At 41.2% G+C, this 13,077-nt stretch overlaps 1 protein-coding gene across 1 annotated transcript; it reads left to right on the top strand.

Moving 5' to 3' along the window:
* Nucleotides 1-3,335: 3,335 nt before the first annotated feature.
* Nucleotides 3,336-6,581, top strand: tnfaip8l1 (tumor necrosis factor, alpha-induced protein 8-like 1). The gene is made up of 2 exons (XM_079575112.1): nucleotides 3,336-3,616; nucleotides 6,222-6,581. The coding sequence occupies exons 1-2, from the start codon at nucleotides 3,345-3,347 to the stop codon at nucleotides 6,508-6,510; spliced, it is 561 nt and encodes a 186-aa protein (XP_079431238.1). The 5' UTR covers nucleotides 3,336-3,344; the 3' UTR covers nucleotides 6,511-6,581.
* Nucleotides 6,582-13,077: the final 6,496 nt, after the last annotated feature.

Raw genomic sequence — 13,077 nt, 5'->3', positions numbered from 1 at the left:
CTACTCTCAGTATAATTTCAGCTGTTCTTTTAGGCCCTCAGAGCTGTGGTCTGAGTGTATTGGTCACTAAACAACATCATGAAGGTCAAGGAGCACCAGAGAGGTCAGGGATAAAGCTGTGGAGAAGTTTAAAGCAGCCTTAAGTTATACAAAGATTTCCCAAGATTTAAACATCTCATGGAGCACTGTTCAATCCATCATTCAGAAATGGAAAGAGTATAGCACCACTGCCAACTTACCAAGACACGGCCGTCCACCTAAAACATTAGACCGAACAAAGAGAGCACTGGTAAGAAATACAACCAAGTGCCCCAAGATAACTCTGGAGGAGCTGTGAAGTCCTGCCGCTGATCTGGGGGAATCTGTACATGGGACAACTATAAGTCTTACTCTTCACAAATCTGGCCTTCATGGACGAGTGGAAGAAGAAAGCCATTATTGAAAGGAGGCCATAAGAAATCCCGTTTGAAGTTTGCTAGAAGTCACATGGAGGACACAGCTCCATGTGGCAGAAGGAGCTTTGGTCAGATGAGAGAAAAATTTAACTTTTTGGCCCAAATGCAAAACATTATGTATGGAGCAAACCTGACACTGCTCATCGTCCTGTGTGCACCATCCCCAATGTCAAATATACGGGGGGGAGCATCATGCTGTGGGGCTGCTTTTCCTCAGCGGGGACTGGGAAGATTGTAAGAATAGTTGGGAAGATGAATGGAGCCAAATACAGGGACATTTTGGAGGAAAACCTGCTGGAGTCAGCAAGAGAACTGAGGCTGGGCCGGAGATTCACCTTCCAGCAGGACAATGACCCGAAACACAAAGATAAATCTACAATGGAATGGTTCAATAAAAACATATTAATGTGTTAGAATGGCCCAGTCAAAGTCCTGACCTAAATCCTATTGAAAATCTGTGGAATAATCTGAAAGCTGCTGTTCACAAACACTCTCCTTCTAATGTGACAGAGCTTGAGTTGTTTTGTAAAGGGGAATGGGCTAAAATGTCAGTCTCTACATGTGCAAATCTTGTAGAGTCAGACCCCAAAAGACTTGCTGCTGTTATTGCAGCAAAAGGAGGTTCCACAAAGTATTCATTCATGCCGTATGAATACTTATGCACGCCCCACTTTTCGGTTTTCTATTTTTTGAAAAATAACAGAATCAAGTATCATTTTGCTTTCACTTCACAGTTGTCTGTTACTTGTGTGTGTTCAGTAACATTCAGTAAAAAAATCAAAATAAAATCTTTATGTTTAGGGTTGTAAACATGACAAAATGTGCAAAAGTTCAAGGTGTATGAATACTTTCGAGAGGCACTGTATATGGTTTAACAAGCTTTCTATGCAGCAATAACATACAAAAGTTGATGTCAAGGCTTTAATCATTTGCTGCTCTTGTCCCATGAGCATTATATATTCTTGGAACCTTTGGTCTTTTGCACTTGGGAGACGAGCTCACTGTGAGGAGCATTTCCCTCTCCATAAGATAAGAGCAACACGGCTCCAAATGAAAGTCCATGCCATAACATTGAAGAGGCTTGCATTCACGGCACTCATCTCTATTTCATCTGTAGGCAAACGGCATTGACAGCTATGATAACTATGATTCCAGACATGCGCTGAATATAATGAGAGCTGAAATGGCCTTCACTTTATAAAAATAAAGAAATGTCCTTGTTATCCTATTCTGCTGTCGCTCTGCACCATTTGTTTTCCAACTGGGAGCAATGTGTATGTTTTATATTTCATCCTTTATTCACCTATTAGTGTTTACAAAATGGCAGACGGGTTGGTGATTTTTTTTGTATTGAAATCACAAGTTTTGTTTTCCAATTGTCTGTGTCTATCCCCTTTCCCTGTCCATTTCATGTATATTGCATCATGACAGCGATTGTCTAACGAGCAGCTTGGTGAGTTTGGAGTTCCTATCATGTTGTCAGGGTCGATGGGGATCCTTTATCAGCAGCGCAGTGAGAGGCCAGATTAAACACCTCCAGCCAAAAAGTGGGATTACTATGAATGACTGCTCACTGAGCACCCACATTTTCTCTGTATTTTGGGACTGATATCTCACACACCCTTTGTGTAGGGTTTTGCTCTATCTGTCTCGTGTGTCTTCTTCCCTGGGATGCTTCCCGCTGACGCGCTCTCTAAGGAGTCTTATTGATATTCTTGGAGGGGCATTGCAGCGATAGGCAGTGAGAGAGAAATGAAAGTCACCCGGTGTAGCAGCAGACTACTGCCGTCTAGTACCAATGATAAAATCACGAGTCACCGGTGGATGTCATCGCTCACTCAATCTGTCACACTAATGGCATCTCAACACTTCAGGTCCTTTATCACTGCAGTCGTTTTTCTTTTTCCAATCCAATTTTCAATTATCTTATCAAACTCATTTTCAGTATAACGAGAAATGTACTCTTTCATAAATAATTGAATTGAATTTGAATGTGGCACTTACCGTAAATAAATGCTTTTGTTATGACAGCACTGTAATATGAGTAAAGAATGGGAAGATTAAAGTATGTACTTAGGAGATTTTCCATAATGAAGTTGGCCTGAGGTGTTTTTGCATGTCTATTATATCACTCCATGCAACAATGTTAATATCCAATGCCATCGCTTTCATACACCCGTTGCTTCTAATGCAGCGCTTGGAGCAGCAGTTCATGTCTGTTTACTGCCCTTCTCCTTATTCTTAAGAAGTGTGAAGGTGAAACCCAAAGAGCCCTGAAAATGATTAATTCTATTTTCAAAAATAGTACTTTACAAACCTGAAGTGGTGACCCGTGAAACGCACTGAGATGCCGCGGTTGGGATGCTGAGGCCTATTCGATATTCGAGAAGGATTTGACTCCTGTGACCCCTACCACTTTATGAGCCCAGCGCCGGTGTGTCGCCTCTGACGCATAAACACTAAGGCGGTTGACACAAATCAGACATTTGCTGCCATTGAGTCTGTGATTTCCTCTGTTTCACTCACTGCTTGTTCTTGAAATGGATTCTGCACAAGTCCAGGTTGCAGTGTCTCCTGTGACTGGTCTCCTACGCTCGCAATGACACATTCTTCTAACTACCTTGTAGACTCAAAGGCAGGGGGTGCTGGGACTAATTTGACAGCTGCCACGGATCATTATGTGATAAAGGGGACAGTTCTAGTCCCCGCAGCTTAAATTGTGTTAGAGTAGATGGTATTTTCAGTTGCTTCAGCCCCATGGATGATATCAGGGCAATGTCACAAGGGTGTATGAACTTTTTGCTTGCATTTATAAAAGTATTGCTGCTAAAAATATACTTTCATTTATCTCACTGACTGCATATCTCTCCTTGCAGTCCGGCCTTGACCATGGACGCCTTCAGCACCAAGAGTCTGGCGCTGCAGGCTCAGAAGAAACTGATGAGCAAAATGGCCACCAAGAGTGTGGCCAACCTGTTCATTGACGACACCAGCAGCGAGGTCCTGGACGAGCTCTACCGCGTGACCAAAGAGTACACGCGCAACCGCAAGGAGTCCCAGAAAATCATCAAAAACCTAATCAAGATGGTGGTGAAGCTGGGGGTGCTCTATAGGAATAACCAATTTAACAACGAAGAGCTGATCCTGGTGGAGAATTTCAGGTGGGAAAAAATACATTTTACTGATGCGGTGTATTACACTCAGGCTTGACGATGTGACCTTAAAGAAAAAAAACAATGGTTTCATATTGAACCATTGTAAGTTTCATTTCTGTTTTTTGTTATATTTTATTTTTTCATTATAAACTAAGTAATATGACTATCAAATATAATATACTAAATATTTTTTATTGTATTCCTCAAAGTTCAAACTCCCTCCAAAGACTGACCTGTGACTGCACATTTTAACACATCCAGGAGCATTAATATTTGAAAGAAGGAAGTGTGAGGGACCCGTTTTTCCATACTGAGATATGTTCTTAAAGGGATATCTCAGGATTTTTGACATGGGGCCTCATATCCTAGTTATCGAGGGTGTTGCTGATTTCTGGAGATATTTTTTTTGTAATTCAAGCAGTTCTTATATTTGAAGTTCTTATATATTTCGTGGCATATTTTCGTGGTCTGACCCGCTCCACAGTGCACCTGAGACAAATCACTTATAACGCCAGACTAACCATATAAATGTCTGTGTCGATAGAGTAATTTTAACCATTTTGCATTTTAAAGAACTTATATTTGAGCAGCATCTGCTTTGTGGTTGTATAAGCTACGCAGCTGCGGAGTGATCTGCTAGAAAATAGTCCCTCAAAATGCGATCATTCATGTGATTTAAGGTCAGTTATATTCCCAAAATTATTCTATCGACGATTCGACACAGACATTTATATCGTTAGTCTGCCGTTAAGTGATTTGCCTCAGATGCACTGTGGAGCAGGTCAGACAGTTTTTAATGCAGGCTACTAGTTACCATAGACGTGCGCAAGCCTTGCACTAGCCTAGCACCACAAAACTCTTCAAATATAACAACTGCATGAATTACAAAAAAAAAACATATCCAGAAATCAGCAACACTCTGAATAACTTGGAAATGAGGCCCCATGTAAAAAATCCTGAAATATCCCTTTAATTGAGCATAGACGAATTGATGCGTACCTGGTCTTTGTGCGTGAGCTCAGTCACGCAAAAATACCAAAGAAAATGTGCATGTTTAATTTTGTGTGACTTTATGGTGGCCTGTTCCTTTAATGGCCACAACTAGTCCCTCACACTTCCTTCTTTCAAATATTAATGCTCCTGGATATGTTAAAATGTGCTATAAGAAGTGAATATTGGTTTTAAACTGTTAATTGCAAATCAAATTGCAATATTTCAGGTGGAAAAATCGTGATGCTGTACAGGTGCTCGTCATATATTAGAATATCATGAAAAAGTGCATTTACATCTGTTATTCGACTTAAAATGTGAAACTAATATATGATACTCATTACATGCAAAGTGAGATTATGTAGCCTTTATTTGTTATCATTTTGATTATTATGGCTCAGCTTGTAAAAAAAAAAAAAAATGGACTGTGAGCCATAATCATCAAAATGATTTGAAACAAAGGCTGGGCATATGTTGCTTTGCATGTAATGAGTCTATATCATATATTAGTTTCACATTTTAAGTTGAACAACAGAAGTAAAAGTCATGATATTCTGTATGCACCTGTATGTTTCCAGAATGGTGCTATTCTAATTATTGAGATCGGTCATAGCTGTAACTTTGCACTACCCTATATTAGACTATTATGATTATGCCCTCCTGTCCCTCCACCTCTTTCCTGAGTTCCACTGTTCAAAGACATGCATGTATTGAGTGAATTCATCCAGAGTATCGATATCGAGATATGAACATTCAAGATATATAATATCGCAAAAGGACAATATATCGTTATTGTATTTATATAGAGATATGAACATTCAAAATATTAAAACCATATCAACAATATAGATTTTCAACAATAAAGCTGCACTCTTTTGTACTATGATTGAATTTTTCTGGAAAATGCTGAGTTTTCACCTAACCCATGGCATGAATATCGAGATATGAAATTTTGTCCATATCGTTCAGCCCGAGTGCCAACCCTGCTTTTGACATCTGCTGTATCCAGTTCATGGACCTCTAATACGATTAAGCATAGAAAAGATTCATACACAAGTTTTTCTGCGTTGACTCATCATAAAAGAGGGGAGCGAATCAAGAAAATTGACTTTTGCAGTTTAATACATTTTCCATTAAATTGCAAAACTCTGCTGCGAGGTTTGTGAAAAACTCAAGTGGTTACCAGGGGAAACGGCAATTATAGCCTATTGTATTTGCTGTGACAGAAAAATACTACAAAACATTATTAGGATGTGAAACTGAAGTCAAAAGGAAGCAGTTTCTATTTTTATCCACTGAGTAGGGACAGCACCAAAGTGGTAGTGACGTCTTTTTTAAGATGAGTGCCATTTTCCACGCAGTGTCCAATGAGCATGAACCCTCCAATTACTTCTGATGGCATTTACATAACTGCTTTAGACATTTAAATCATAATCTAAACACTTATAAAACCATATGTGTTAAGAGATCTGTACTGCCAAGGACTTGAGAGAACAATCAGTCCCATTCCTTGGTCCTTGAGTCCAAGTCCGAGTCCTCAAGCCTGAAGTTCCTGCCCCTTCAGAAACTCACGAGGTCAGAGAATGCAACCACTACTCTGCTTGTCTCTTTTATGTCTCAGGAAAAAGGTGCACACTTTGGCCATGACCGCGGTCAGCTTCCACCAGATTGAGTTCACCTTCGACCGCCGCGTGATGAGCGCCATTTTGAATGACTGCCGCGACCTGCTGCATCAGGCCATCAAACGGCACCTGACGCAGAAGAGCCACCAGCGCATCAACCACGTCTTCAATCACTTCTCCGACTGTGACTTCCTGGCGGCGCTGTACGGCCCCTCCGAAGTGTACCGCGCTCACATTCAAAGGATCTGCAACGGCGTCAACAAGATGCTTGACGAGGGGAATCTCTGACCTCCGTCGCCCTTGTCCCCAGGCACTTTTTACGTCCTCGTGCGCCGACTTTTTGCTTTACACAGACAATCGTGGGCTGTTTTTTTTTTGGGGGGGGTGTTATTTTTTGTGTGAGTCTTTAAACATTACACTGTTATGCTCTTTGCTAGTAAACCCAAAGTTGTATCTCCAGACTTGTTTTAAACCAAATGTAGCCGATTTTTTTAATGAATGTATCACTCCATGCTCGTATCAGTATATCCAGAGGTAGGAGCCTTGACAACTGTGCCTTGGAAAGAAAAAAACACTTTTTATCTTTATTTGAAGGGCACTAGGCTTGCTCTCTTATTTAATCAAAACAACATGAAGCCAGGCACAGGCCTTTAGTAGCTTCTCTGCGAGGTGCCTGTAATGGAGCAAAGTGAGTTAGGAAGCACCAGGAGTGGAGGAAATTGCTCTTTCTCAAACAACGAAGAAAGTAGGATGTTATTTTTTTTTTAAGTAAGATTTTTCTTTAAAGTAAGTATTGCACTCAAACTCTGAACCAGCGCTGTACTGTATTTTTCTGCATCCTTGACATCATGTGACCACAGCAGACAACGTAATCCTGCTTAGTCTGCTTTTACACAATTCACCTACATGCACTGAACTTTACCAAAGAGGCCAGGTTTGTACAGTATAAAGAAAGCACTTCTAAACCCCTGTTTCTTTGACTTTTATAGCCTCAACAACAAATATGAAGTATTTGGGTCAAACAAGGAATGTAAACACAAAGAGATCTGACTGTGTTGTTGTCATAACTCCCATGTCTAGCTGCGCGGTCTTGAGCTTTTTGCACAGAAAGACTTCCATTTAGCATCATAAAATGTCATAAAAGCAGCAGGAGAGGAGGCGAGTGTAGCACCGGGTGTAAAGGTTTCCTCGGCTTTCATCACAACACAAGACCTACTTGTTATAATAGATTTCTGTGTTAGCCTGTAATGATAGTGCAGGCTCTGTTTGAGCTTTAAGGGCAGTTTCTCAGGTCTTTCACGAACACTCTGGTTTGGATTCCGACAGAGGTAGACTGAAAAGACTCCCCACAAGCAGCAAGATGAAAGGTTGGACACAGCTTTGCACATGTCAAACAGACTGGCCAGCGCAATGCGGCCACTAAAACTATATAGCCTGCCAGGGGGAGCAAGTCCAAGAACCATCTCGGAAAATATTTGCGTGTTAAATCACATTATTACATATCCAAAACAAGTGTGTTCTGTAAAATGCGTTAGGTCTTCATCAACTAAACATGAGCAAAGTAGCAGTGCACCCTTCAACTTTTAACACCCAGACAAAAGAGATTAGATATTGTTTACAAATCAAAGTAGACCAACGTAAACCCAGACACCAGTCAGCTGTACTCGAGTCTGCCTCACAACAGCCTGATCTAATGTGATAATCTCCATGCACAAGTGAAAGATGTCCTTTTACAGGCACATATGAATAGTTACTAGCCCTTGCCTCACATAATGGCTGTCTTTTCCTTTTTGTCCGCTTGTTTTTGTATCACTGAGCCTGTCTGGGAGATTGTTTGGTGCCGCGGCCTCATTTTGCATTCCGAGTGTGTGTGCGTGTGTTTGTGTGCGTACCTGTGAGAGAATTGGAAATTGAGCCGTGTAATAATAAGCGCCGAGCTTTTTTTTTTTTCTCCAGATAGGATTGCTTGAAACTCTAACTTCATCCACACACAGCAGTGGCACTTAGCAACTAATGTTACTCAAAATGCAGCCCCCTTTTCACAGCCCGCGCGACACTTCAGGAAAACAGCACGCACTTGAAAATTATGTCCCTGGTAATGGAGCTAATGATGACTCAGGTGGGGCTGTAGCAGTCGCAATCCTTTTTTCCCCCATTGTTTGTTGCATTTTGTAATAAAGCATTCTTAACAACTCAACTAAATCACAGTCTTCGTAGAAAATCCCATGTCTTGAATGTCATTTTTATCAGTCCTCTTTGACGTCTAATCCATGACACACATTAGGAGAAAAAGGCTTGGGTTGTAAGATTACAGGAGCGTCTGCCACAGCCTCACTATCACCCAAGCTAAAAATCTGTGTTCAAACTTTGTGAATCCTTTCTATCTTTTGTACATATGTCTGTTTGTGCCTCTGTATTGTATGTACACACGAATATAATACAATTTACTTTTTTAAACAATTAAATTCCTGTCTTCTCTTGTTTAATCATTGTGTGCATGGTGGCCTCCCATTTGAATTTTCAGTCTAGATCACGGGTTAATCTGACTATGTATGACCTGGATTCAGACCATCAAATCCCTTTCCCCCAGCTCACACAGAATTGTTTCCAGCTCGCACAAAAAAATATATAAAATCCTTCAAAACATTGCCAGTCGAAAGGCGAGTTTTGTAACCATCAGTGGATTTGATGGATAAAACCTGTGGTTGTGGTTTATTTTTTGATTGAAGGTGAAGGCAAAGGCACTGTTTGGACATGAAACATCTGTAAAAAGGGTTAATTCTGCTGTTTTGAAGGTGGTTCATAATGTTGTGATAAATCTGCAGTTTATCCCTGCAAAATTTTGTTAAACGTTTCTGAAAACCCATGGATTATGATTTTTTTTATAATGCATCGTTATCCATGGCGACGTCCCAGCCCCATCCATCACTAGTACAGTCTATAGGTCCGTCCCATCCCTTTTCGTCCAATCAGGGGCAAGGACGGCGCCCCCGGCCCTGCTCCGACGCTCCGTTACAGTAGTGTCGCCCCAGCGGGTAAGTGATGTGAATATTGCATTTATTACGAACATTTATCAAACTGTATGATTCATATTTTATGTCATTTTTGTCAATGTATCCAAGTTGCCGTGCCTGACCTCATAGGCGCCCAAACTCGGTAGCTTAATATGGAAATTCAAAGGTAGCGCCTACCTGTTGCAGCTGCACCGCCACGTGGCTATATGCGCCAGTAAAAGTAAAGCTCAGTCACTGACATGCAGTAGTCCTTTTGATCATTTTCTTTATTATATATATACAATATATTGTTACATGTGGATTAATCAGTAGGCCTATAATATAACAGAACATGGGAATATCTAGGTCCAGTGTGGGGGTATTTCATTATCTTATTGCATTCACATCTGGAAACCCAACTGGCCAAATTGGCAAGAGAAAGTACAAGAGTCTCCCAGGTTTAGGGGGTTGACCCAGTGTCTGTTGTAGTTTCATTTTCTTGATCAAGTGCTTTCTCAATCTGTATAGCCTCTCGATTATTTTTGTGAATGCGCTGAATAGCCTTACTTACTTGAAGGATGTCTGTAAGCATTAAGCAATAGAAAAGACCATTTTGAGTTTGCTTGAAAAGGCCTTCCTCAAACACTTAGTGAAAATTAAAACTTGAACATGACAGTCACGATTTGATAATCTTAAGATGTGTATTGGTGCTCTAATGCATCTGTTTCCGCTGAGGCATAATTACCATTTCTCCAGGATGAAGTGACTACAAAGGAGCTGTTCTACTGCATCATAATGACTGAAACGAATGGAGGAAATATGCAAAAAAGGCCTATGTGCAAAATGTTCATACAAAGCATCACGATGTTTAGGTTAGAATGCATACATCCAACTGCAATGTGTTTGTTTGTGTCAGAGTAAAGCTGTCAGAGAGAAAAGGCAGACTTTTAAACTCCAGGACACAGCGAGTTGGTTTTGGCACAAACGACCGACTGGATGTCAATAAAGGCACAAAAACATCTGAATGTTTGACTTGTGGGTGGTGAGACAAAACAAACCACGGGGCATTGTATTGACACAGTGAGCTGTGCTCGCATCTGCACTTCTGGGCAAAAGATCAGCCTGCAAAGACTGCACATTTGATATGATAGATTTATATTGCAGTTATTTTCTGTGTAACCATGGATACTGCATCAATGAGGGAGGGCTGTGACCTTTCTTGTTTGACTTTGAGTTTAAGACCCATTATTACAGATGTTTTTGTATCGTGCTACACTATCCTTTAAAAACTAGCAGTACTGGAATTATTGACAACTTGAGTGACTGGCTCAGATGGTAGAGCGATTTGAATGCTGGCTCTCGCAGGTGCTGGGCGTCATGTCCTTGGTCAAGACACACTCAATGTAAAGCGTAAGTGAGTGGTTGGTGTTGGTCAGAGAGGCAGATGGTCGGTCTTCCCAGGGGAGCTACAGTTTCAAAAGTAGCTTACCACCAGTGGAGTGAAGGAAAAATGCAAGTTTTTAGCGCCCAACGAAGCGCTAAATCAAACTGATGCATGCATTAATATTAATACTCGTCGCAGTGATCGTTTTCCGTCTGACATATGAGCGTGCAATCTTGAATGAGAGACAAAACTTCCTCAACTCAAACAGCCCCGTCTAGTTACACAGAACTTAGAAAATGCTAGACTGAGAAAACTTTTGCTTTGATGGAAAATTCCTGCTCTGCTGAGAGCTTACACAAACACCTGACAAAGTTAAAACGTGTCTGGGACCATAATTCCTTTTCTGTGGCCAAATCAGTTAAAGTATAGTTTCCTCTTGAATTGTTTTAAGGACGGTACAACTTTGAGAAAATATAAACTGTGATCTGATACTGAAAGTCTTTTTTAGTAAATACTTAATATGTGCAAGAGTATTCATAATTGAGATAAGACTGAAAAAGAAGAACCACAGGCACTTTTAGTAAACTATTTTCTATCAATCCTTGAGGTAACTTTTCAGTGTTTTTGTAGTAATCCTGCTTTCTCCACTCTGTTTTTTCATATGTGATTGATACATTGATTAGAGGGATTAGCTGACCTTTCTTGCAGCTCTGAATCCCCCCATTAGGCTCCTGTAGGTTTGGCAGCCAGTGCAGAAAGTGCTGCTTATTATGTATTACTGTGCGTTTGTAGTCCCTTCACATCGTCACTCATCCAGTATGCTTAAAGGTGCTCTCCCCTCTGGCAAGCATAACTATGACAGTCAGCTTGGAAGTTAGGAGTCTTTCAAAACGCACTCTTCCTTTACTTTCAATATCTCTCACCTCCTTCCTAAGTGTCCCAGCATTGCTTATTCCTCACGCTGTCTGTCTCCAATACTAGGTCCTTGGAGAGCACCTGACTGACGTGTTGTCGAAGGATGAAAAGCAAACAACGCAAAAAATATACATGAGCAGATGAAAAGGTAGTTCAGCGCACACGTACGTCGCGCTAAAGCCCTTAGGATTTTTTCCTGCACGACACCGGACACTTTGGGGAGGATGGCATCTGCTCACTTCCATGTTTAAACCACAAAAAAGGGAGTGTAGTCGAAGAAAAACCAGTCATTTTAATTCAGAAGCAAACGCAGCCAGGTTTATCTTGTTCACGCCGCATCCTTCTGCTGTCCAGGTGTCTATAGAAAGTCCCCCAGCACCCTGCAGCCACTCACTGTGACTAAAAGCCTTTTTGCACAGTAAATTTTTGACTGACACGGGGTCCTGCCTTTTCAAAGCACTCCTTTTGCCTCTATTTTTTCCACCAGGTTATGCAAGGTGTTCAGTAGCTGTCTCTGTGTTTGTGCTCGAAGAAATCCAAGTCGGAAACGGTATCTGCAGTGGAGAACAAGTTCTGCAAACTCCCATGCGTTAAGTGGCCCTGCCTGTCTGATGGAGTGAACCACTACGGGGGGCCAGACAAGGGTACAAGGAGGAGGCCATATGCGCTATTCTGCATGTCCTGTTGCCAGATGCTTCACTATTACTAAAACAGGGACTAGATTCCTCCTGTGTGAAGATTTTATTGAAGATGAATACGTTTAGCACGAGAGCCAAGGTCCTTTTTGTCTCAAACTTGTCAACATAATGGAAGAAGTAAAAGCAGGTCTGACAGACAGCTCTATATGGTCCACAATACTGACTTAATATTCCACTTAGAAACTAAAAAGAGAAATAGCATTGATTGTGGGCTTCATGTGCACAATGTTATTTATGGAGCTCACGAATTGGCAGTTGACTGGAAAGAAACAGACGATTGAAGGACTCGTTGCACAAACTGCAGCCTCACGCAAACCAAGATGTACCGGGAACATGGCTTCATAAGGGAGCATATTAAGAATTAATTCCTTTAAATATTGATCAGTCGGATATGAGGGTGTTGTTCGCCTGCTGTCTTTAACTTTGCCTAAAGCTACACTTCAAAATTAAAAAACTGCGTTATTAATAGTCAGCCACCGTGTTTATGTGTGCTCAGCGTGTATGTTTTAATCCATGTCGAGCTTTTAACCTTAGAGTTTTTAAGCACAAGGATGCACAAGCTAAAATCTAGCACATGTGCTGAGCGTGCATCATCTGAAGGATTAATAGAAGACGCTGTCTGCCTCCGAGCCCTTATTGTTTTTATTCCAGATGGACTGTCGCCTGCATCTTGAGCTAAGATTACGCAGCCTCAGAATCTTGTGTCACCCGTTGGTACCTGTGCAGTCACACATGTCACTGAATTAAGTCATTTTACCAGAGGAATAAATTGGTATGCTGACTAACAGAATGACAGATGCTTTGAGGATCCATGCACTGAGTGACAGTACACTGTCAGGGCTTTTGTAGAGCTGTGGCATCTTCC

The sequence above is a fragment of the Gobius niger genome, assembly GCF_951799975.1.
Source record: "Gobius niger genome assembly, chromosome: 17".
In the NCBI taxonomy this organism is placed as follows: Eukaryota; Metazoa; Chordata; class Actinopteri; order Gobiiformes; family Gobiidae; genus Gobius; species Gobius niger.
This window is presented reverse-complemented; position numbering and strand designations above follow the sequence as displayed.